This window comes from Falco peregrinus, chromosome 10, assembly GCF_023634155.1.
Source record: "Falco peregrinus isolate bFalPer1 chromosome 10, bFalPer1.pri, whole genome shotgun sequence".
In the NCBI taxonomy this organism is placed as follows: Eukaryota; Metazoa; Chordata; class Aves; order Falconiformes; family Falconidae; genus Falco; species Falco peregrinus.
The window spans coordinates 28,984,398-29,010,428 of NC_073730.1; the positions used below are offsets into that span (position 1 = coordinate 28,984,398).

A 26,031-nucleotide genomic window follows, 5' to 3' on the forward strand; every position below is an offset into this window, starting at 1 on the left:
ACAAGTTTTAATTGCCAGGGCCTCTGTTTCAGATTCAAATACAACTGGATTTTCTGTTCAATAAGCAGTCTAGACTTTCAGATTCTTACTGGTTTTTTGTCCTCCAACAGTGAAATCAGAATCCCATACATGCTTATTTTCTGAGACTACTGCAATTTTAGCATCCTTGCATTTTTCTCCCCTTTGCCTTGCTGAGTAGGTATCTGTATCACAGAATCCAAGTGTGAAAACATCCCATACCCCTGAATCACTTTTACTACGGGAGACACAGACACATCCTGAAGATCCCTGGAGAAAAGGCGGCTCCAGAAGAACTTATTGCAGCCTTTCAATATATGAAGTGACTTACAAGAAAGATGGAGAGATACTTTTTAGCAGGGCCTGTAGTGATAGGACAAAAGGTAATGGTTTTAAACTAAAAGACAGTAGATTTAGATTAGATACAAGGAAGAAATTATTTACTGTGAGGGTGGTGAGACATTGGACCAGGTTGCCCCAAGAAGTTATGGATGCCTCATCCCCGGAAATGTTCAAGGCCAGGCTAGATGAGGCTTTGAGCAACCTGACCTAGTGAAAGATGTTCCTGCCCATAGCAGGGGGGTTGGACTAGATAATATTTAAAGGTTCCTTCTGAGGCAAACAGTTCTATGATCACGTTCTCACAGCTGAGATATCTGAAGCTCGGAAAGAGGAATATTCTTTTTTTTTTTTTTTTTAACTGAAATACAGCAGCAATAATTGTCAGTTGAAAACAACATGTACTTTACGGATATCTAAGATTTGGTGTGTTTTTCTGTATGTAGATCTCACAAATTACAAAACTCATTAAAACAGACAGAGCAATTGCAGCATCTGAAGAAGCGTTGCATTTCCTGTAAGTAAGCAAACTTAATAGGCATCTGTCACAGTATAACCTGCAAACCAAAGAATAACAACTCTCATGATTTTAGGAGAGCACCTCCTTCCCACACTGATACAATCAGTTTTGTGACTGATACATTTTTTTATATAAACAACAGCTCAACCAAGAACAAAACAATTCACCCCCTCTGAATTTGGGCACAAAGAGGAAGCAGCAGGAAAATTATGCAGCCACGCCTTCCTTCCCAGCAAAGGGAAATACATGAAGTAGGACAGAAGGGATTTTGAAATGTCCTCCTCGAACTCTTGAGCCAAGACAGGATCAAATGCCTTGAGTGCCATTCCTGACAGAAGTTTGTTCTTAAAATTTCCAGTGACAGACATAGCCCCTAAACAGTCCATACCACAGCTTCATTGTTACCACCCTTTGGACATTAAGGTCTAAATCTCCTTTACGAAAAATCTGAATGTCCAATACTAGTCTTAAAGTACTTCCTTGGAAAGAAGCTCCACTAGAAAGGTTACCTTGCATGTCTCTCCTGTGACACCATTATTCACACTCCAAAATGCATTTTTCATCACTGTGATCACACTACATTTCTTCAGCAGTTGTTGACTACCTTACCTACTTAACAACAACAAAGGATAGCACATAAATAACACTCCTTGCTTAGTCTTAATACCAACTTCTAATATTTCATGAGCATCAAACTGCATCTGCAGGTCAGTAACAAAAAACTCCAAGAATACACTTGACTTCTGTCAGTCTCATCCTTGGAATGACCATTTGCAGCTTTGATTCCTGCTATAAGAAACCACACATTTTCCAGTCCAAGCTAAACAGCTAAAACAGATTAAAATGCAAGGGTTTGTGCCCAAGGGCTTGAATTAATCGTTTGAAATTAAGAGCTCCATCAGCCCATCACAAAAGGAGGACGTGTTCAGAACTTTACACAATCAGGACAAAAAAAAAAAAAAAAAGTAATGCATGGAGATCCTCTCTTCCTACAGCTTAAGCACCCTAGCCAACGCTGCAGCCCCATTATCAAAGATTGCACTTCTGAAGGTCTCCAGGGCTGTGGAAGCCAGTCTGCACAGTCAAGGTGGACTAGTGAGGCCTCTAGCAAGCACATACCAAACTCCATACAGGGGAGAGCAGATGAAGGCTCTTCTTTGCAGAGTAAGGAGAAGGAAAAACAGCTTGAAGAAATCAGATTTCCATGAGGAAATCCAGATCAATGGAATCAAAGAAAACAAAATAAATTCTTTACAGTCAAATAAGGTAGTTCATGGGAACAGTCACAAGCCTGAGACTTGGTACTAATGAAATGGTACCAATTTCATAGCCAGGGCAAAGCCTCTACTGCCAGAGAGGCATCACAGACACCAAGTCTGAGCCTCAAGGCAAATATTCCGGGATTAAAGCCAGAAACTGCCTAAAAACTGCTCCGTCCAAACACAAACATCAGGTCTAGATCACCTCACAGCAGACTGACAAGCGTCCTTTGAGCCAACATGGGACAGCTGCACTTCACGGCTAAACAAAACTTCATCCAAATGTACATGAAAAATATCTATTATGAGGGTAGAATATAATATGAAATCAAATCAGAGGAAGAAAAATGTCTGTGGTTTACAGAAAGATGAACATTAAACACCTATCTACAGCACCATGTAAACCAATTAATATCCCATGCCAGAAACTCATCGCCTTCCTCTGATTCCGAACTGCATTTCTTATAGCAACTTTAAGTCCTGAACTTACCAGTCTACTTCTCTATAACAAAGACCAACAACGTAAGCAATAAATCTGCTCCCAGTTGCAATCTACCACCTTCATGGGTATTACAGGGGATTTCTGTATTGATTCCACTCTGCAGAACACAACCAACTGCACCCCTGAAGCAGGTCAAATTTTTCATTATTCTGGAGCTGTAAACATTGATAGATCTCATATTCTGGAAGTATCTCTCCTGTACAGCATCCACACGGAGCCAGGATCTGCCAGTGGCACCTCTATTCGCAGTATGGTATTCAGCCACTAGATGTCTGTGTTATTTATCTCGAATTTATCCCCGGTACTGGCAGAGACAAAGCTGCAACTCCAGTTTAGTGGAAGCCCAGTCTGTTTGTAAACTGGTATTGTAGAGACACAAGGATTATGTGACCATGCTGTTTTTCTGTCTGTTATACCTCTTGTTAATATCCACTAATCAAACCAGCTGATTAATTTCAATCAAATCTGAAAACACAGTATAGGTCTCAAAGATTATTATCTTTATAGGAACTTACTCAGATTCAGAAAATGACAGCCTGTGTGAGAGCACTCTGAATTAGAATCCTCATGGAAGGAAAGCAAATCTCAGCCTTTGCACATATCCTGTTTGGTGGCAGTCAGCAATGCACTGACAATCCAATCAGAGTATCCATAGCTTCACACAGAGTACCTGGCTTTTTCCGTTCTCTTGAAAGCAGGATGATAGAAATCTGGCCGACTCCTGGGGGCTAGGAGGGTGAAAATGCAGGTAAGACACACAGTATGTGGCTCAGATTTTATTAAGATGAGTGCTTATGGAAAGTCTTGTTTTGTATCTAACGGCAATTTTCTTCAATAAATGCCTCCTGATTAAGAAAAAAATCTAATCTCACCAATCTTCTCAACTATGAGCTAACAATGTATGACCAAATCAAACAAACCAAGCAAAAATAGAGACATACTTAAAAAATGAGAATGGAAGATTCAGGACTGAATTTCAAACCTACAATGAGAGCAGAAACTTAAAAAGAGCCAAATTATTTTTAAATTTTGTGAAATGGAAAAGATTCATTCTGTGTTGATGTGTAATATAAAGACTATGCCTCCAGCCAGAGCCAGGGTGCTTAGAGACCTAAAGAAAAGCCAACAATTGTCTATGGCCAAACTTTGAAAGATTAAATTCTAAAACTTAATTAAAATATATAAAAATAATAATAAGAAAAAAAAGCAGTAGCCTGAAACATTGCTAGGCTGGGTTTGGATTTGCATGTGAGAATGCTTTAAAAAACACTCGCTAGCCATAATTAGCGGCATTAGTGTCATGGACTCATTGTGCTTTTCAGGTACTCATCTCAGAAAAATACTGAACAGGAGGTAATCAGATGAGGAATCAGACCAAAGTTTTGTACAATATATTGCAAAATACAAAAGTCAAATGACACAGAAAGCCATTAGAAATCCTAAAAGCAACCTTGCTGTGAGTAATAAAAGTTGGAATGGAAAGATAGGGATTCTACTGAAGACTTAAGGAAACACCAAAATGGGATAGCTGGATAGCTCTGATTCCGTAACTGCCTGTGAAATATTTAGCACTTAAAACCCTGCTCCATCTCAAGCCAACGTAAGCATTGATCAAAATATATTATTCCTACTTGAGAGGGAAGTAGTCAGAGTCTGAACTCACCCAACAGCTGTTTATTTTGTGACTTCTGCCACCATGCTTGCACCCCTTCTGCAGGAGGATTTTCAAGACAGAGAAAACAAACCACATTTTTCCTCTGATTTTGGTGCTGCCAAAACAAGTCTGTAGAGAAGATTTTGTCACCACTCTGTTTGCAGATGTAGAGGTCAACATGGCACAAACGCCACACAAACCTAAGCATGAGAATTAAGCAGGAAACAAGAACAAAGCTGTACTTCTTTGGGCCACATGTTCTTTTCTGTTCTGTCTACACCTGGGACTACCAACACAAATCACACTGGGCCACTTGACCTGAATTCCTGGCACCACTAGATCAGAGGGTAAGAGGAGAGTCCTCCTTTTGCCTTTTCTACAAAAGATGACAAGCATTTTAAAAAAAAAAAAAAAAGTTAGATCAGACATTCAACAAAACCACCAAGTAGTACCCACCATGATGAAATGGAAAAACTGAATGTAAAATGTCCCATGACTATAGGACAGTCATGAGCCTAAGAGGAATGACTTGATAGGAATGCAATACTGTGCCAAAAACCTTTGGGAGAGAGAGAAGAGCACGAGCATTTGCCTCACATTAATGGAAAAACCAATGTCCTCACAGCTCCTGCATAAACCCACACCAGATGATCCCACAGGAGTAGCAGTGCTGCCTTAAAAATGTGAAAGCCACATGAGTTCAAATTCTGACCGAGGATTAAATTGAACTTCTTACACTGACCAGTAACACACCAACACAACAACAGACACTGCAGAGGGCTCAGAGGTTAAATCAAGGTCTTGTCTACTCTGAAGATTAATGATCATATATCTGGAAACATCCCAGTGCCTTCAAAATCAGTTAGCCTCAGACAGCTTTGGCTGCATCAGTTTTAAAGTTCAGCTCTTGGTGCTGATGATCAGCAGCTGACTTTCCAAATTGTAAGTGCCTTACAGCTTGCTGAGACTTTTCTGCCTCAGAGGTAAAAAGAAAATAAAATGTCCCAGCAGGTATTAAAGTATTACAGTGCCCCTTACAAGATCTTCCTGCTGTTGCTAACAGAAGGAAACAGTGCACTGCTCCCTCTCCTCCTTGCAGCAGCTGCTGTTGCATACGGGAAGCACTGTAGCACTTTGGTTTTTGCCAGTTCATCCAGTATCCTTGGAGCACAGCCCTGAAAAGATATTAGAACGTTTTGGAGGATTTCTTTGGAAAGAATCAAGGGAAAACTGAAACAGACTTTGAACTTTGCCAGCAACAGAAATTGTATATGCATAGCAGCCCTTTGCCATATTTATTGCTTCCTCTCTCTCTCGCAGCATCTGATAGATCACTGCATAAACTACTGGAAGTAATTGAGAGGAAGGAATTGAACATTCCTGTGCATCAGGCATGAGAGGGATTCATCCTGTATTGAGGATGAGAGGAAAGTCACTCAGATGACTCAGTTGTCAGGATGTCTTCCTAGTTATTGTGGTATTTAAAGAGAAGAAACATGCAGCCCTCAAACATGATTCTGCCAAAAGCGATAGGAAAATTAAAATCCTCAGAACCGAAGAGTGCCACGACAATGCAGCCTCTGGAGAAAGAAAAAAAACCTCCGACCAGCATTTTGCAGAGACTTAGATTTCAGGTGACTCAAAATTGTGACTGCTGTTGCAAGATCAGCATTAATTTTGAAAATTAATTAGCTCTTCTGTGATTTTATTCTATACATGCCAAGAAAAGCACAAAATATTGATTGAGTGAGCTGCAGGTTTTATTTACATAAGAATCTGATTGCCAGGTTCGTTCTTATGCAAAGTGAAGACAGAAAGCTTTTTCAGCAGGCATTTAAAAAAACCCCAGATCTAAAAATAACGTTATGCTTTGGCTTTACTTGTAAAATGCCTGAGAGTGCATATCCATGTTTCTTTCGTCAGTAGTCACTATGCAACACAAGAACTAGATCAAGGAAATCCCTACAATTCCCATTGACTTCGAACTGGAGATGAGTTTGCTCAGAACTGCAACGTAACTGACCCGGAACTCTGTAGCACTAAGATGAAAACAAGAAACCAGTATCCATTTCTGATTCACAGTTGAAAGCATACACCCAAAGAATCTCCCACTGTATTGCTTTGGATTTTTCCCCATACATGCACTCCTGTGAAGCTTTGAAAGCTTTTATTTTTTTAGTGCTATGTCTCCAGGTTCTTCCTTGAAGCTACTGTTGTTTCTCATATCACATCTTTTTGAAGTTGTAAAAAACAAACATGTGTGCTGTACTGAACTAATGCCAGAAGGAATGACCTAGGAAAGTAATTTTTGGAGACCTGTCCCCTCTGGAATGGAAGCAAATTGGTGGCCTTTGAAACACAGCAGATCAGCTGTCCAAGCCCTTGTCTATGAAAAAACAGGCATACCTGAACAAAACAATGAGAGAAAGCACATCTGCATATAATATTGATCTGTTCTGTAAAAAGTCAGATGTAACTTTTTGATTAAAAAAAAAAAAAGAAAAGTCTTCCTCAATTTAACAGCTTTTTGCATTTAATGCTTTTCAAAAACAAAACACTGCCTTTTTTGTAACAGCTACACTGGGAGAAGCATGCAACCCTGCATGATATGATAAAACTGAGCAAAACCACATCTCCAGACCAAAAAGTGTCGTGAAGAACGTTCCGTATTTTATAAAGCTAGCCCTAGGTCACTCTTAGCATACATCCATATTCACAATTCATATCCTTGTTCCTATCTGGTTATTTACAAAATCACATTTGCTCCTTTAACAGGCAGCATGGCACAAGGTAACACAAAACAGAATGCAATTCTGGGATAATGGTGTAATTCTACTTTCCCTGGGGTTTTGTTTGTTTTGTTGTGTATTTTTAAACTGCTATGCCTCAGGAGAATGGAGTGAAAAATCTCACAATCATTACTTCTTTGCAAACACTTCTGCTCATTTTGAAAAAGCTACAACACATTTCAGTGCAGAGTGAAAACTCAGTACTAAGCAGCTGAAATAAATTGAGAGCTAAACTTGCTTTCTAAAGTTCTTAGTGAAACATTTACTGATCAAGTCTGGTATGAGATCTTGGAGTCCTCACTGGATACAGAAGATTGTTGGGGTATTTGCTGTTCGCCTACATAAAAAGAAAACAAGTGCACCCAGGGGTAAATCTTTGTAGCCAGAAACAGCCAGGCATGCTGCAGTGCAGGCTTCCAGAACATCTGCTCTACAAATCTAACTATCTGTCATTGCACAGATGCAAAAACCACTGGAAATGTTAGCACCTAAGACACGGAGAGCCATGGAGATGATTAAGTCCCTTTAAAATGGACTTAAAAAAAAGAAAAAGAAAGCCATGCAGAAATATTTCTGTAAGCTAATGCACATTCTGTAAGTCAACAAAAAATTATCCCAGTTCATTCCAGTAGCAGATGTCACATTCTCACAGCTGTCCCATAACAGGTGTTGACTTACTGCACTTTAGACTCAGTTCTCAGTGGGCTGATATGAAACTGTGGTACTATAATCTACTACAGTACAGCCAGTTTTTCAGGATTTGGCAGCTCCTTTTGAGTTGACAGTGCAACAACTTCATTTAGTCTTAACCTGCAGTAGAAATACCCAAGTCCTAAAGTCTAGTAAGAACATCATCTTCAGAAGGAAATGTTAAATCAAGCTCACTTTCTAATAGCTACAAGGGCACTAGTCCAACTATTGGTGGACCTTTTCTTTGCAGATTCCTTCCTGAAACCTTATTACATGTGAAATTTGACAGAATTTTTAAATGGGTTTATTTATACAAATGTGGCAAAGAAATTTATATAAATGAGGCTGAGATATGTGGCTGTACAAGAGTAGACAGCTTAAATCATTTAAGAAATGGTATCCACAAATCTCTTTGCTCAAGTGAAGACATCATTCTCTTTGTCTCTCAGGAACTCTATTTTATCTCATTGCTCTTGAATTTTCACTAACAGTCAAATGGCAAGCTGCCAAATAACTCACAGTTGGCTAGAAGCATGGTCACCTACAAGCTAATTGATGCCACAAAACTTCCCTCCAGGACGCCATCTGGATTGCATGCAATATTCTTACTGGATTCAGAAGTCCGTCCCTCTAAACTTGAAAGCTGCTGCTCTTGACCAAATGCCAATTTGCTGATTTTGTTTGCAAGCACACATATTTAACTAAAATTTCCCCATCTCACAAGCAGGTAAATGGGTAAATCAAAAATGAGAGCTGAAGGAGCTAAGGACCTTGTTAATGCAAACTTAGAAAGGCACCAATATAAAATAAAAAAAGGTATTTTATACGAAGTCCCTGCCCTTGCCTGAATAAATAGCCCACTTAGATCTAAGTACCCAGCATCTCTGGATGGCTAAACTGAGACTTCTTGTTTTCATTTTAAGAAACGAGCAGTTACTGAATAACTTAGGCCACAAAAGTAATACTTACCTGCCCCACTAATAGCCAAAAAGACATGCAGTTGCATCCTTCCAATTCTTGGCATTGACAGTGATAGTTTTCTGTATGCAAAGCCAGTTCCACAAGAAATAACTACAATAAATCAATGCGAACGTTTCCTGCTTTCCTGTGGTGCATCTGCTGCTTGGCAAGTTTCAGTAACTGTGCTGTCAACCCATCAGACTTGGTCATGAGATGGAGAAAGCCACTCACCTTTACAGCATGACAGGTGGGATCAAACTAGCATCATCTGATGCTGGAAGACAGTTATCGACTCCCAAAGAACTGGTGAGTTCTCCATGATGCAGAATACATCATCACAATTACTGACAACACGCTGAGGCTAAGGAATGAACAGCCTCAGCACAAACAGCACTTCATTTCCAGATGAGGACTTCCTCTGATGACATTTGAGGTTAAGTTTACACAGTTTCTGTGGGTGAGGAGGGGAAAGCCTGCCACAGAGCCTGTTGAAACAGGGACGTTTTGTCAGGCTTTCAGCCTGCCTTTCCCATAACATCCTCTTTCTGCCCTTTATGGGTTCTCCATACTGGGCATATTTTCTGAACAGCCATCACACAGGCTTCATTTATTAAAACCACAAAATTCAGGCGCAGCTGAGTCTCTGGCTGATTCACCAGACCTTGCACAGGGGTTTCATTCTCAGCCCTGGTGACATTTTATTTCTCTTTTGGTTACCCTTGTCTTCCAGTGTCTGTGCCCAATCAGGCATGCTTACTCTACAAGCTGTGTGCACAGGGAGGCACCTTTCCAGTGGACAACTGCAGATCTAACTATCCAAAGCACCCAAATCACCCTTCAGCAGGCGTGGCTCTCACCTGCATGCTCCCCCAGAACACAGCCCCTGAACACTGTCCCCAGAGGGGCTGCATTAAGCCTTTGTGAGCAAGGATCCTGGCAAGAGCAGTACTATTTTACTCTATAGTCACCTTATGAGAAAAACTTGGTAATACAATAGGGGGGACTAACTATGGCTACCTGCTCTCCATCTGGAGGAGAAGACAGAATCTGGAAAATGCAAAGGCAGCTTGACTCACTTATTCAGACATAATGCTGTTTGAACAAAAGTTCAACCTGGGAAAAGCTCATCAAAACAAATCTCCATCAAATTCATATAAACAAGTGCACATCAGGGACAGAAACTTAAAAGTGCCTATTCACATTTGGAAATTCTTCCTGGCCATTTTCTGCAGTCAAACGAAAAATCTAATACCCTGGAAGTGTTTTAGTATTTATATATTACAGGAAAATCCTATTATTACTAGCTGCGGAATGGGTACTGAAAAAGCAGGATGTAAGTTACCACACTGTTTAACAGAATTAGAGAGGTTTACAGTGACTCACTAAATACTCTCACAGCAACAATAAACGCACTTTGAACTCAACAAGAGTTCTGTGTGCAATCTAATATCCTGCGGCTTAGCAGGAGAAACCATGTCTCCAAATGGTTCAGAGTTGGTTTTCTGGTTTTGTTTGGCTTTATCAGTTGAATAAATTGCACAATATCTAAAACAGAAGATGAACGTAGAAGGTTTTTTCCATAAGCAAGTGGACTAAAGCAATAATATTGAGGCTTTGCAAACCATATCCAGGCCAGGATATGAGACTGTCAGGCAGGACAAGGAGCTTCAACTGGAGATACTCAAATCAAGCATTGGCAGGAGCATAGCCTGCACACCACTTTGTGGGACTGAGAAACACTGCTCATTTCCCTTGGGTCCATCTCTGCTGTCATACGTAAGGTTGCAAGCTATGGGCCAAGTCTGGAGAAACCTTAGGCGCTGCAATGTTCATTGTTTAAGGCAGGATGAACACCAGCCACTGGCAAGTCAAAGCAACTGTGAGGATTCTTTTACTGCCATAAGCAGGCTCTCAGTACAATTTAAATATGTTAACCCTTGTGATTTCTTGCTCTTTTAGCCTTCCTGTGTTACACTTCAGATCTATGCACTACACCTATACTCCACTGAGAACTCTGGGTCTTTCTGCTCCACAAAACAGAGACCTGTAGTTCAGCACACGAAGAATCTGCTTCAGCTGTATGAATAACACAGCATCTGTTGGAGTGAGCTCGGTCCCTTCCACAAAAAAGCAGAGCTGTAAATGCAGACTAAGGATCCTACCAGCAGGTGAGAGGGCAATTTTACAATCTCCAAATTGAAAGCAAGATCATACTTCGACTGGGGATATTACAAGCTAAAATATGCCTGTGATTGATCTTCCCTTTGCCTGGACACTGGAGAACACAGGCAAGAGAAGTACTGGATACAGACTGAATGAATAATCAATAAAAAATGGATGGCTTCTATTTTCATGGCTTGCCTATGGCAAGTCCTCACACAGTGATGTAGCTGGGGGATGTATGGGATCTGGAACACAATAAAACTGTATTTTCTTCTCCAAGGCACAATTACAGAGGAGTTAATTCTCATTTGGAACAAAACAGTGGTCCAAGCCCAGAAATTGCTGCCCACTCATCAAGCCTACTCTGCACGTAACTAGGTGGGAACTGACAACTTGACTGCGACCAAGGAGTAGTCATCAAATATGGTATCTCCCCAGCAAGCCTCCTCTTCTTCCTGCACACCATTATTCCTGGCTGCAGTACTGCAGAAACCACTTCAATCTGTACCATTACAAAGCACACATCATGGACCAGGACTGATCTTGATTTTTTGTAGGTCCATAATAATGGTCCATACACTTCTGGAGGCTAAAAGTAACCAGGGTAATACCCTAGCAAAAACTGCTGCAGAAAACATTTTAAGTGAACAAAACAGGACTGAAACCATTGATTTTTGAGTTTGAAAAGGTTCCTCGTTGTCAGCTGTGAATGTTCATAACTGTGGAGGACAAAAAGAACCCTTGAAACACCATTTAAAAATGGGACGTTTCATGCAGCGTACTCTCATAACAACATTGCTCCCCTCACCATTATTGCACAAGGCATTATTTCACCTCAGGAGATAAAACGTACCCAAGGTAAAACTCTGCCTGGATGGGAAACAGTGTCCCTGTGTACACTGGAGGAGCCCCTGCCAGCACAGCTACGTGGGTACAGTCCCACAGAAAACCCTGACCAGGGCTCTTCTCTCAGCAGAACCACATGGACCACACAAACCTGTCTCCTTTCAGCCCTTCTGGGCCCACAGCAGCACTTTTTCCAGCTAAGAGACATCAGTCTCAATAGTGCTACACCAGCAGAGAGAAGGTCAGGCCTGTGCTATGAAGCTGCAGGGCCAAGTTGTTAGTCAGCAATCTGAAATAACAGATCAGCATTTCCTCAGAGGCTTCTGCAGCAGCAAGATCAGGCTGAGCCATCAGGCAGACAAGATGTTTTCCTTATTCAAATTTCAGCATCAGGGAATGGTGCTGTCCATAGATTAAAGTAATAAGGAAACCCCACCAAACGCCACAATTAATTAGAGCAGAACGCACAGCAAATATATTCCCCAAATCCCGAGACACGTATCATTTAATATTTTGATTTCTAACATTCTAACATAATGGAATGAAAGCCTCGATCTTCCAATACATATCCAATGAGAAATACAATACTCTCTCTGTCACACACACAGAGCACTAACAGGTATGAATCTTCCCCCTCCCATCTACTGATAAGAATTTATCCAATGTAAGACAGTGAAACCACCATTCTTATATGTCAAACTGCTGTAAAAATCTCTGCTATTATAAAAGTGGAAAAAAACCCCAACACAGTAACAGATAATCCCGGCTGATTACTGTAGAAAAATGATATTTACACATGCTCTTTTTCTATATTAAAGGTCAAGCTGATGCACCAAAAAGCTTCATCTACAGGAAATCCACCCCCAACCAGCTCAAGGAATGACACCAGCTTTCAGGTGTACCAGTCACAAAAAAATGGCCACAATTTTAAAAGAAAAGGTTTAGGGAATTTTGGTTTGTTGTTCTAGGTCTCATCAGGCTTGTTCTTTCCCTCAAGAAACCTAATCCCACAAGACTTCAATAAAAACAAGCAGCAGGGAGAAAACCATATTCAAAAACAATACAGCAAGATTCTGCCCTAAACCAGTCATTGAATATGTTTCTAATGCCACACTCAAACTCACACTCCCCCACAGAAAGAAAAAAAAAAAAAATCTTGTGGGAAGGGGGCAAATTCGGTCCTGTACTTGGCTGCCTTCCTCCCCCTCTGTGGTTTTCACTGCCAGAAAAGCATCTTTTTTGCACTCTAAAATTAACCCTGTGATATGATAATGAAGCCTGCACAACATGGTACAGAAAAGGAACCTGTTAGTAACAAAGATCACTCGCTGCTCAACCCTTACTATTATGGACAACCCACTGACAGCTATCCAGCTTGCATGAAGAAGGAAGGAAAGAAAAGAGTCTCCTAAAAGGATATTTTGGTTTCAAGTTTTCTTGAAACACTCCTACCGTGTGCTGAGCCGGCAGAGATTAAGGTGCCAGGGCAACAGCCCCATAAGCCAAGAACCCTGTCAGCCCCAGCACAAACCTGACTCTTGCTGCAGGAAGGCAACGTTTCCCATGGTGCTGAATACCTCAGTCCTGACCTTGCAAGCTGGAGGATCAGAACTGCTCAGTGACAGGTGATGGCTTTTGTTCTACGAACACACGTCTGCTGGGTTATCATTTGCCAATACACTTCACAGTATGCCCAACAATTTGGTGCGCAAATGCCATGAACTTAATTGGAGTCAACAGCAGGCAGGTGTGAAGCTCCATGTCAGCTCCAGTCTCTCCAGCACTGTCACCCTAGCAGCCTCAATCTGGATCTCAGTCTCAAAGTTTAAAAATACTGTAAATGAACTAAACAGATCTGGACAATGTGAACTTAGAAGCTTCTAGCCAACGGAAGTACATCTGTGCAGAAGCTATTAAGCCTTTCTACAAGTATTTGCACAAAATAAGGCTGGTTGTATTCACATGATTGTGTGCATAATCAAATGTGAAGAAATGCCTGCTGCTCTCTGCCAAGCTTTGCAGAGTCTGCTTCAATGCCTGAGCAAGAGAAGGTGTTAACAAAGGCTTTGTGCATTGCTGCTGAGGACAGGAACTCTGCAAAACAGGGCTATGAGAGTTAATGGCTAAACTCACGTGGAAGGACTTGAAGGAAAAGGATTCTAGCAAGACAATGAGATGCTGCGCGCAAGCCAGGGAAAGGCTCCACATTGCTCAGGCACATCCACAACCATGAAGAAAAATTAACTATGTTCTTTATCATTTCCCTCTAGAAGAGGGTGCCTGGATTTATACCGCAGGCCTCAGGATTTCTCCCCCTCTCTGCACCGACACTCTTTGAAGTACCATGCCATGATCCGAGTCCCCCCAGTCAAGAACTGGATGGATGTGATTCTTTTCAGCACCTGTCAATGCAGCTCCTTAATCCTTATTTAACTTCAGGGATCAACATGCACTGGCACCTTGGGCAAACATACATAACACATTATTTTATAAAAAATAGGACAAAATCCTTTGTCAAAAAGCTCTTGTATAAAGGGGAACAGAAATCACCCAGTAAAGAGCAACTCCTTGAAGTAAAGAATACAATTTCATTACTCCAATGTGATCCTGGCAGAGATTGTTCCAGAACTTCCCTTTGAAACTCATTATTTATCACCCACCAAAGAATTGTTACACATTTAGAAGGGGTAACCTATATGGGCACAAGTCCAGTGGGATCACCCAGTAGTACCCAGCTAATTTAAATGTTATCTGTTATTGCCATCAAGGTAAGGACACAGCCCTACTTATCAAGTTAGCAGAAATTAATATTGTTGCACAAGCTTAAGAGAGTTGTACAATCTAAATTGTACCTTTATAGTTATACACAAGAAAGGAAAAAGGAAGAGAGGCAGCAATAAAACATATAATTGCAAATTAAACCTCCCTAGTCATCTTGGTTATAGCCAGTCAAGGATATGTTTATCAAGGCAAGTGTGAACTAGTAATAAATCACTTCAACAGTCAGTGCTCAGATAACAGCAAGGTGTGGGCATGGAGGTAAAGAAGGTGTGGTGAGACAGTTTTGTCCATGAAACGGAAAGAGCCTCTTTAGCAATGAAAAAATCTGTTGTGTGCAATCTCAAAACGGGGACTTCCAGCCAGCTGAAGAGGCGGCTGCAGTGATGACTGACCATATACATGCTGTGCTCTATTATAAGATGACTGTTTTGAAAAGCAAAAGGAATACAACGTTCCCCCTCAAAGACCTGTATTTTGTCTGTCTTTGATATCAAACACAAGTGATTCATTTGAAGTATCTTGCACTTGACCCAACACTAAAATTTTGAAACCGAGTTATCTCAACACTGGGATTTTTCTAAATATTTTAAAAACTGTATATGTCAAAGGCAAAGACTAAGCCCTTGAGCAGTGATTTAATCCAAGGAACAGGATTATCTGTGTAAAACAATGTGATAATGAACCAGAAAACAAGAAATTGGGAACATTCTTCACGAGTCACTAATGTTCACGATGAGCTGCTGAATCACTATCCTGGTTTCAGCTGGGATGGAGTTAACTTTCTTCTCAGCAGCTAGTACAGTGCTGTGTTTTGGCTGTGATGTGAGAATAATGCTGATGACCGCACTGCACTGATGTTTTTAGTTGTTGCTGGGTGATATTTATACTAAATCAAGGACTTTTCAGTTTCTTGGGCCCAGCCAGTGAGAGGGCTGGAGGGGCACAGGAAACTGGGAGGGGACAGAGCCAGGACAGCTGACCCAAGCTAGCCAAAGAGGTATTCCATACCATGGAACGGCATGCTCAGTATATGAACTGGGGGAAGAAGAAGGAATGTGGGGACATCCTGCATTATGGCGTTTGCCTTCCCGAGTAACCCTTACGCGTGATGGAGCCCTGCTGTCCTGGGGATGGCCAAACACCTGCCTGCCCATGGGAAGTAGTGAATGAATTCCTTGCTTTGCTTGCATGCACGGCTTTTGCTTTACCTATTAAACTGTTCTTATCTCAACCTTGAGTTTTACATTTCTTTCCAATTCTCCTCCCCATTCCTCTGGGTAGTGAGCAAGCGGCTGTGTGGTACTTGGTTGCCGGCCGGGGTTAAACCACGACAATCACTCTACAGCCTTGGGCAAAGGAAAACTTCTCTGAGCATCAGTTTTCACATCCTTAAGATAGTATTTAGTTCATTTGTATGGTGAAGATTTATAGAAAGCTTAACTGCTAACCAGCCACTAGTGGATGACAGCATAACACAACTACACTAACAAGAACAGAACCACTCAGTTACAGAGACAAGTAGTATATTTCTTGGCCTATATCAGTCAGCACTGACATTTGTTATCAAAGAAACTGGGGCATTTCTCTGTGTTTCTAAGTAGCTGCAGAGATGCAATTGTGATTCAGGATGAGCAGTCTACAGGAACAGTTCTAAGTTGACACCTGAAATTCTTAAATTCTCTGTGCAAGTGTATTCACTACTCCTGCTATCACTGATTTTCATGCTCTTAACTATTCCCTGGATCACACAGAGTAGCATCATATCTGAATGGAGTAAGTCTAGAAAATCCAGTAAGATTTATTGATTTACAATCACTGCTAAATCAGCAAGCCAAGCAGCTGGTATCATAGGAGCCACATGCCAGAGGAAAATGGAAAGATACCTATAGTGTTACTCATCTAGATCAATGAAAATAGAAAAAGCCTGAAAAGCCACTAAAGAAATTAATCACATTAACTTTATACATGGAAAGCAAAGACGGACAGAAAACCTCTACCGGGTAATGCACAACTGAACAAAGACTCAGGATCAAAAGAAAATTTTAATTCACCCTTTGAAACGAAGCAAAATTTCACCTCAATGCACATCATACTACACATTACATCTCTAGGATGGAGGCATGAAAAAAAGTACAAACCAAGACCAGTTAAAATACAAAACAAAGTTAAAATCTGGAATCAGAGCAGTTACCTAAACGATGAAAAAAGTACAGTTAGGAGTTTAATATCAGTTGTGCACACTAGTTTCTTCAACGATTATTTTTTTTAATTGCTAAAACTACACTAAGGCTACTTGGAAAGGGAGAGAAATCTACAACAAAACATTTCAAATTTAACCAAATTCAAGAGGAAATTTCCATCTATTTCAATAGATTTTAAACACACTTTTTCCCCTCTTTCAAGGTTTTGCTAGTAAAAGAAATCACACATACAAAAGCTACAGAAACCAAGCTAGAACTCCAGAAAAGATAAAGCAACTTACAGCAGACAAAATTCTCACCCAGGATGGACAAGATTCTGCAGCACTAATGAATTAGATTTTTAATTATATATCTATCTTTAAAAAGAAAAAGTAATCACAGCATAGACAGCAGTTGCCAAAAAGAGCCCTTCTGGTTCCACAAGTACAGGACTGTGCTCCTGCTGCCATGGAAACCGAGTCCCTGACTGCTCTGGTCCTGGTACAGTGCCACACATGCTCTCAAGCATTTAATAAATATTAATAATGCAAAAATAATGTTGATCTATCAGAAGCAGAACATCTAAAGATAAAAATTGGCAATAAAACTCACTTTACATGGCCGCAGCCCAAAGACTACTAGCCTTACTCTAAGTCAACTACAAATCCTGTTCTCCCCTAGTACTTGCTCTTGACATTAACTGTAAGGTTAAATTGACTGCTAGGCCTTAGCTTAAGACTGGAAAAAGACAGGAAATCTGGAGGAAAACCTGAAACACTTTCACTAGCCTGACAGGTACCTCCGCAGTAAGCAATATGGTTGTACTTATCGAGCAGTGGATGCAGGTAAGAGACCTCATTTCTGTTCTTGGCTCTGCTGCTGGCTGCTTGTACAAGCACAACTCACTCAGGGCCAGCTCCCACCTGCAGAGAACTATAACACCATTTATCTACCTCTTCATGAGAAGCAAGGCATAGGGCGGCCAGATCAGCCTCAGCTCTGGGAAGAAATCACAGTCCTTGCCAGGAATGGAACCACAAATCTACCACAGCATCATTATGAGGGCAAGACACAAAGAGAGACCAGAGACGGGAGCTCACAGCCTCTCTTTAACAATCTTCTGGTTTCTCTTAAGTTAAAATCTGGGGTTTGAAAATCCTTCAGTTTCGTGGGTTTAGTTTTATTTTTCAACTAGCTTACAGCATTATTATAACTTTTAAAGTCTACAGTTTGGTATCTCTTGTATTTCAGTCAGAATTTTCCACAGAGCAGAAAACATGCATTAGTTTTATCACAGGGCCTTTTACCCCCTTCCTTTCCCTTATGGCTATCTAAATATTAATAATTTTAACAGGAAATAGAGTTAAAAAAACTACATTCATCATTTTCATTCCCTCACATGCACCGTAAAATAGTGTAGGCTTCCCTTTAGCTAAAACCAGCTGTCTGAACTGGAAGCAGGGTACACTGGAGCAGGCAGACTACTTTTCTACCTATGACATGCCATTGCATAAGAAAACAAATAGCAAAACAAATCCTCATCCCCATCACTCACACTCAGCTTACCGATTTGTTTTCCCGGGCAAAGCAAAAGAAGAGAAAATGACATCTTACGGCATTTTATAAGTCATGTAACGACACTGAAAAGCAAAGCTGAGCAGTAATGTGCTTTGGGAACATCTTTGCAATTACCAGGGAAAAGCTGCAGGTAAATGGGAAAGTTGTAGAGACAAAAAGGACTCTGAGAAGCAACAGTACAAGGACTAGGAGAACTTCACACCAAATCCAGTCTACCAGAAACATCTCTCTTAATACAACATCACAGCCTCTGAGGCACATCAAAGACACGGTAAATTTGCCGATGATTTTAAAAAGCTGGTGCCATTAAAAAAGGTGGCAGAAACAAAAGCTGGGTGTCTGCTCTGTTAGAAACAGCGAAGAGAATCATTAATTGTCAGACATCTTCAGGTGTTAGAGAACATTTAATGGTCCTTTAGATGGACAACGGAGTCAAGAAAACTCATTATCTCTAGCACAGGCCATCTCTTAGTCTAGGCGTGTCAGATAAATGCATTCACCAACACATTACACTTGGTTTCTCCGTTCTCATAATTGCAATTTGTTCATTTGAATTAGTCTCTAAACATTTTCTGATTAATATTAAATTATCCTAAGTGTTTTCCACTCTAACATCATCCAATAATAAAACACGTCTCAAACCTGTGCTAATCTTGGGTCTATAACATTGCAGACAAAGTGGCCTACATTTACTTTTATCTTTTTATACATTAAAATGCTCTGGATGAAGCTTGCCCACCTTGGCTCAAAATGTGGAATATGTTTATACCCTCTGAAAGGACAGCTCTGAGCTCTTTGATAAACAAACCAAGTGACAGTGGGTTTTGACTGCACTTTTGTAATTTTCTTCTTTAACTTAATCATTATTTTCAGTCTTTCCATTCTCCTTGACCTCAGGAAAGCTTTTCAGATCACAGCTTGTTCCTGTAACTGTATGTAGAGCAACACTTGTGCTTTCTTGCTGTAACAGAGCAGCACTCCATAAAATCAAGTACTCTTCCCTCTGTACCTGTGTAATGCCCACAGTGGCTATTCCACGCACCCAGGTTCCCTTCTGTGTCTCTTCAGTGGTCATATTGCGGTTCTCTCTATATATCTTTCCCAGATCATGAGCAGGAGTGACAGAAAAACACAACCTCCTGGAAAGCCGTTAGTATCTAGAAATAATAAAACTCCTCAAGCGAATGTGCCAGGAAATGAGGAAATGGAGAACATATTTCCCACATATACTTCATGCTTGAATTTCTACATAAAGGATGCAGCACAGGGAAGATAACCCACACCCAAGAAATATACAAGTTAGTTTTCTCAGAGCAGACAACAAGAATATAATGAAAAAATGAAGATAAGCAAATAACATTCACTGTGGAACACAAGAGATCAGTAAACTGGTTTTGAACCTAGCTTGCACATTATATACAGTGCAGAGCAGGACAGGCAAGCAACAGGCACACAGGCAAGCAAACAAGCCCTACCTCTCTGCACCACTCTTTCCAGTGCTTCCAGTTTTGGCATGAGCATGTAAGCTGGCCACGCAACTCACGAACTATCACAGACATACTCAAGAGCGTATGACTATGCACATGTCGATGAAACCTAAAACTCTCCACATGGTGATGTACACATATCAAAGATACACCAGCATCTCAAGAGTAACATGCAGCTGTCACTCAGCACAGAGAATACTGTCTTACCACTGAACATTAAGAAAAATTAGAGCAACGGATAACAGAGGACAAAAAATTTATAGAATAGATGTAGCAATTGTGACCGCTTGCTGTCTCACCTTGCCATGTCCCAAAATGTGCAAGCATGGCACACCATTACACTTCCGTGTTTCAAAGCCACTCAGGCCGCATTTAACTCTTCACAGGATCCAGATTTTAGTTCTCAAACAGGCTTTTCATGTACTTTTATTCCCAAATTCCAGCTCTAGTGAAACTTGAACTGAAAAGCAAGGAGACTATCAGGCTGCCTCCTGGGCTTTCACAAAGGCAGCAGGAGACCAACTCTCTGCAGATTCTTTATGCACAAAGCCAGCAGGAGAACAGCGGTCTCTCCTCCTGCCAATAGTAAGGGAGGCATGTCTCAGCTATACAGTCACACACTGAGGCCCCAAGGCAGGGCAAGGGCTGATGCAGGAAGAAGTTTGCAGATGCCACCTGTTTACCCTGAATTACGGATGCATAGGAACAGTCTTTGAAACAGTAACTTTCTCCAGACTGCATCTCATACCTGAAGCAGCCTCAATCCTGCCCAGTATAAAATACCCCTATGAACAGTACTCACCAGCAAGCAACACCACAGAAAGGATCCCAATACAAAGATGGAAAATAGAGCTGTAAAAAAGAAATAGTAATTCTGCATTTGGCTGTGTCCCCCTGCAGGCAGGTATACAAAGCTGAAGTAGCCTTGCAGCTTGTGTTTCATTTGAGGGAACTGGTTAAGCTACTGCTTGCTTTTTGCAGCTGTACTCTTTGCCCCATTTAAGGATTAATCAACAATGAAACATTCAAACAGAGGTCTTCCAGTCTCTTTTACCCACCCTCAGGTCTGGGTTAAGATAATGTGAACCCTACTTGCCACAGAAAAATAAAATCCTATCAAACACAACCATCAAACTAAGAGCTCTTATTTTATGTTAAAACTATTGTGTCTGGCTACAATTTGAAAATTCTTCCTTGTTTTCTGCTGGCAGCAGTGCCAAACAAGAAGAAACTTGCAAAACTGGGCAAACAAGAGCCACTCCCCCATCAAAGCAGCTCTCTAGGATTTTCCATTCTGGGCAATGTGTCACACAGCAGTAGGCACCCTGGGCACACAGCCTGCGGGCCCAAAGGCTGACCTGGCCCTGCAGCATCCACCTACCCTGACGGCGACATAGAAAAAAACTCAACCCACATTCTGAGTATCTCAGCAAAGAGTAATCTTTGCCAAAACACTGGTCTTCATAAAATGGACATTTTTCTCACTATAAAAATAGCTTTGGTGGTTTATAATATTGCTGCTGCACCGTTAAGGACAAGTCTTGATGACTGTGTATCTGCAAATATTCTCCAAAATAGGTTATAAATTGTGTTGACTTTCCAGAGTTTCCTGAGAGGAAAAAAACATCACTTGCTTGTACAGGGAAGGAGTAAAATGCATCTAAACAATGTTCAAAACTGCCCTAGAGCCCTGCTCTCATTGTATGGATCACATACAGTGTGGATCATGACAGTACAAGCTGTAAATTGTGACTGGGTTTTTGTCTTGTCAGGCCTATGCAAACTGGATTGAGCTCAAGTAAATAATTTTGCATAAAGCAGAGTCATTAGTCTTATACAGATTTAAACCTTGTAATAGCTAGCCAAGATTTCTAATTCCAGAGCTTAAGACTTGATTTCCCCAGCAGCTCAAACACCAGAACTTTCACTATTTTGCTCCTATGAGTTTAGTTTCCTTTTAGTAGATACACAGGAACATTTTAAGGAACTTCTTTTTCTTTTCTTTCCTAGAAAACCCTAACTTTCTGAAAACATGAGAGAATAGAGGCATCTTCACATTTAAGCAACCAGCTTTATGCGTTTCATCTTATATATACAGCTTTATATATTTCCACCATGCACACAAATTTTTACCTCCTCTTCCTCTTTTGTTAACACTTCACAGGCCACATGTCTACAGACAAATGAGCACTGCCTCCCTTCTTCCTCGTAGTCTCCTTTGCTACCAGGATTTGTTTCCTTTTACCTCTTGTAAGGCAGTAACTATATTCATACTTGCTACCTACATGTATTCGGTTCCTTTTTTACCTTTCCCCAACAGACGAGGCACTTTCTGCAATCCCTGTTTTCCTGCTCTTCCATAAGTCCTCAGCGCTTTGTCTTCATACTGTGAGAGTCATCTATTTTTTTCTGTTGGCCCTCTGACTGTTTTAAATCATCAACGCTACTTAAAGAACTTGCTAATACTGAAGTATGCAATATGAATTATGAACCATATGTAGAACCGATACTTGCTCAAATGAGGAAGACCAAGAAGGCACGATGTTTCAACTTTAAAGATGCTTCCTGGAATATGCTAAAACTCTGAAGATAACTGAAACCAAAGAGATATACATACTCTAGTCTGTATTGCAGTGGGTACCTTACGAAAATAACCAATGCCTAATAATTCAAATAGTGCAAGCAACAAATCTCAATTCTCTAACACGCGCCTAGTCTCTACTGCCTGTTACCATAAGTGAGCTATGTGGCCAGAGCGCTCATAAATTCTGCCTTCGTCAGCAAAATCAGTTGAAGAAAATGTGTTAAACGTTTTTTTTTTCTTAAAGAAGAAAAACAAACTGGATTCCTTTCATTTCATTCATTTCCCACAAGTAAAACCTCTGAAGTCAGCTGCCAAGAATTTGGCCCTATATTATAAGGAGGTTACTGAGCAACCTAGGATAAACTTACACACCTTACAAACCAGTACCAAGTAATCTGAATTGTGTAACAGCTCAGATCATTACTTTTTCATGCTTCAGTTCCTACACCTGCCATATTAACTCACACATCAATCCTATGGCAGGTAACTTGAATGGCCAACTACAACAGAAAAGAATTACTGAACAGAAAGCAAATTCCAAGATGATGATACAGGATGATTACCAAGACGCCTTCCTTAGAGTCTAAAATTCCTTCAAAAAAGCCAAATTATACCAGCAAAGCCCTAAAGGAAGTGGGAGAAAAAAACCAGAAACATAGAAAAAAACCCAAAAATGTCAGTCTTAGCAAAGATGGCTTCTAGTAGGAAGCACATGGAGTACTGCCAGAAAAATTATCTCCTTCCAGAACTATTTAAGATACTCTTGGTTACAAAATCTTCCAGTGTATATAGACCGTCTACTGCAAGGACAAGCTTGTTTCATAAACCAGTTTTTAACACAGATGAAGACCATCCTTCTCTTCAACAAGGGATGACATACAGAAACAGCAATGAGCTGTTACAAATATGTTATAAACTCTGGAAAAGTGCATCAGCAAGTAATTACAGGGATTATCAGGGTACGTGCCAGTACTTACTACCAGCAGCCTACCAGCATATTCTTCTCCCTCTCTGTCACCACTCTGGCATGCTGAGTTTTCCAGAACAGTTTCTTCCATTGAGTACGTTCATAAGATAGTTTTTAAATTAATATCTGTTTATGACAGCAGTGATAACAGAGGTGATATCTAGAAGCAAAAACACGTGGAACATATTCTTTCACCCACTGAGTATAACTTGAAACATTACATACGCTGAAAAGCAGTATGCATTTTTAAAAGAAAACAGTGTTCAGAACAATATAAGTGAGAAAAATGTGTGTGAAAAAATGTGATGTAGATGTCTCTGCTGGAGAAGCAACTGCAAAGTCAATATATATATGAACTAAATTAACAGTCCATAAGTAATTTCTGTAGTCTGTTCACCAATCAATAATATGCGAAGTTCAGATTAAAGCAAAGAACACTTTCTGATGTCTCCACATCCAAAAATTCTTTTTCCTCACATCTCAAAAGTCACCATTCTACCACAATCTAGCCATCACATTTTTACCACCCCCAAACCCAACAACTGTAAAAACTCTCTGAAATAAAACTAAGCCAGATGCAATTATCCATCTAACCATCCCAACACAGCACAATTCACAAAGAGCTGACATTCAACGGGGTATTGTTTTACACCCTCTTTTCTGACAGAATGCTTAGAGGGCAGATCACAACTTGACGGGGGGGGGGGGCGGGGAGAAGGCAGCCCAGAAGCTCAGATACTAACCCACCCACTCATGCCAGGCAAGGAGCTCAAGCCACAAACCTATTCTTCAATGTGGAGTGCGGGGTGCACAATCTGTTCCTCAAGGTGCTACTCTAGCCATGATCCCAAAACAGCTCCCAAAGCACAGCCCATAGGCTATCTGCAGCTCACTGAGCCTTTGTACAACAGCGCACAGAGGGACTTTTAAATAGGAGGCTTCAAGAATACCAATACCAGCCTGCTCAGAGACTGCTGGCACTTCTACAGGTTAGTGTCTCTCTCTGGAAACTCGAACACTTACAAGAAAACTTGCCCCAGCTATGACTACGCAGAACTCCAAGCTAGTTCTCAGTCAGCCGTGGCTTCCTGAGTCTTCTGTAATTTGAAACATTCCAAATCTAAGTTACCTCTAACTAGCGCAAATGTAATTCCTGCATAAACCATTTCTACATCTGAATTAAGTAATGCTGCTAACTCCTCAGATCATAAACTTAGGCATATATAAAACCCTATCAAGTCATCTGAATACAAACCCACCCAAAATAAATCTTATGTTTTACGTTACAACATTGAGATGTTTCCCATGAACAAGAGTTTGGGAATCCCTGCTCTCTCTAAACGGGTCTATTTAGACTTCACTCTAAGCATCACCTGACAGATTTATCAGTGAAGCTGTAAACAGAATAGTCACATCCTGAAAAAAACACATAGCCAGTGACTTTTCTTGATACATTCTCTAGGTGTATGAACTTTCAAGAGTTCATTCAGTGAATTATAGCCTGATGCACATTCAATGTCTATTATCTTACAGAAATAATTCAAGAGACTTGATACAATATTTGCAACTTAAAACTTAAAGACAAGTATCTTTTAGTTGGAGACTTGGGCTCTAGAACTTCTTTTACAGAGGCTTCTTACACGCCATGGTTGAGACAAATTCTCCTAGGCTGTAAGCAAAATAACAGGGAGGTAATAACAGCACAACCCTACAAACGATCCAAAGTTTACTGGGTGCCACTCACATGCACGAGGGCCATACCACAGGAGAAGGCAAGACTGCCATCTTCTCAGGACTGAAAGTATAGATCTCCTTGCTCTCTCTTCCCTTACACCACCAGGGAATCAGTCAGTGTTACGTGGCTGACAATGCAAAGCAGCGTTACTTGTTCATCTCCCTTCTCATCATGACTGCAAATATATATATATAAACACAAAACTGACACCAACCATCTTGTAGGATACTCGAAAGCAGCGTTTCACAGGAGCACCTGTCACTGGCCCTTAGCACTGCCTCCCCCTGCGTTAAACATCGCTCCCAACTGCCCTGAGGGCACAAAGTGTGCCGTCCGCGTTAGGCGCTCTGAGCATAAGGGCTGCTGGAGGCGAGGGCGAAACCTCACGGGTGTCCCCGGCCGAGTCAGCGCGGCCGGCAGCGAGCAGCCGCGTCACGGATCTGCTGCTCCCGGCAGCCAATCAGCGCCGGAGCCGGGGACGGCGCGACTTCATTCATTCATTCATAAAAAAGAGGCGCAGCGCAGCTGGGAAGCGCGCCCTTCCAGGCTAGGCGCGGGGAGGGCCGTGTCCCCGGCTCTCCGCCCCACCGTGCCCGGGGCCGGACACTCACGGCAATCCGCCTCGTCGCTGTTATCCGAGCAGTCGTCGTCCTCGTCGCATTTCCAGATGGCAGGGATGCACCGCTCGTTCCGGCACTGGAACTGGTCCTCCTCGCACTCCTTGACGGCGCCTGCGAGACACGGGGCCGCGCCTGGGTCAGCGGGGCGCGCTCCCACGCGAGGCGGCGGGGGCATCGCGGGGCCGCCTCGCCGCCCAGCCCCGCCGCGCACCGGCCGCCCAGAGCACCGGGAGCTGCCGGCCGAGGGTGGGGGGACTGGGACTGGGCTCGCCAGGGCACAGCGGCTCGGTGCGGGGCTGGGGGAGACGCGCCTCCGCGGGAGGACGGCAGTGATCCCGAAGCTGCTTTGTGCAGGATAA

The 26,031-nt window shown here is 41.5% G+C and overlaps 1 protein-coding gene across 2 annotated transcripts in view; it reads right to left on the reverse strand.

Moving 5' to 3' along the window:
- The window catches only part of LRP8 (LDL receptor related protein 8), a 194,322-nt gene that overhangs the window by 167,521 nt on the left and 770 nt on the right, over positions 1–26,031 (reverse strand). For both annotated transcript variants that reach the window (XM_055815837.1, XM_055815836.1), the window contains exon 2: positions 25,664–25,783. In XM_055815837.1, the coding sequence (XP_055671812.1) occupies positions 25,664–25,783 (120 nt within the window). The remainder of the gene's footprint in view (positions 1–25,663; positions 25,784–26,031) is intronic.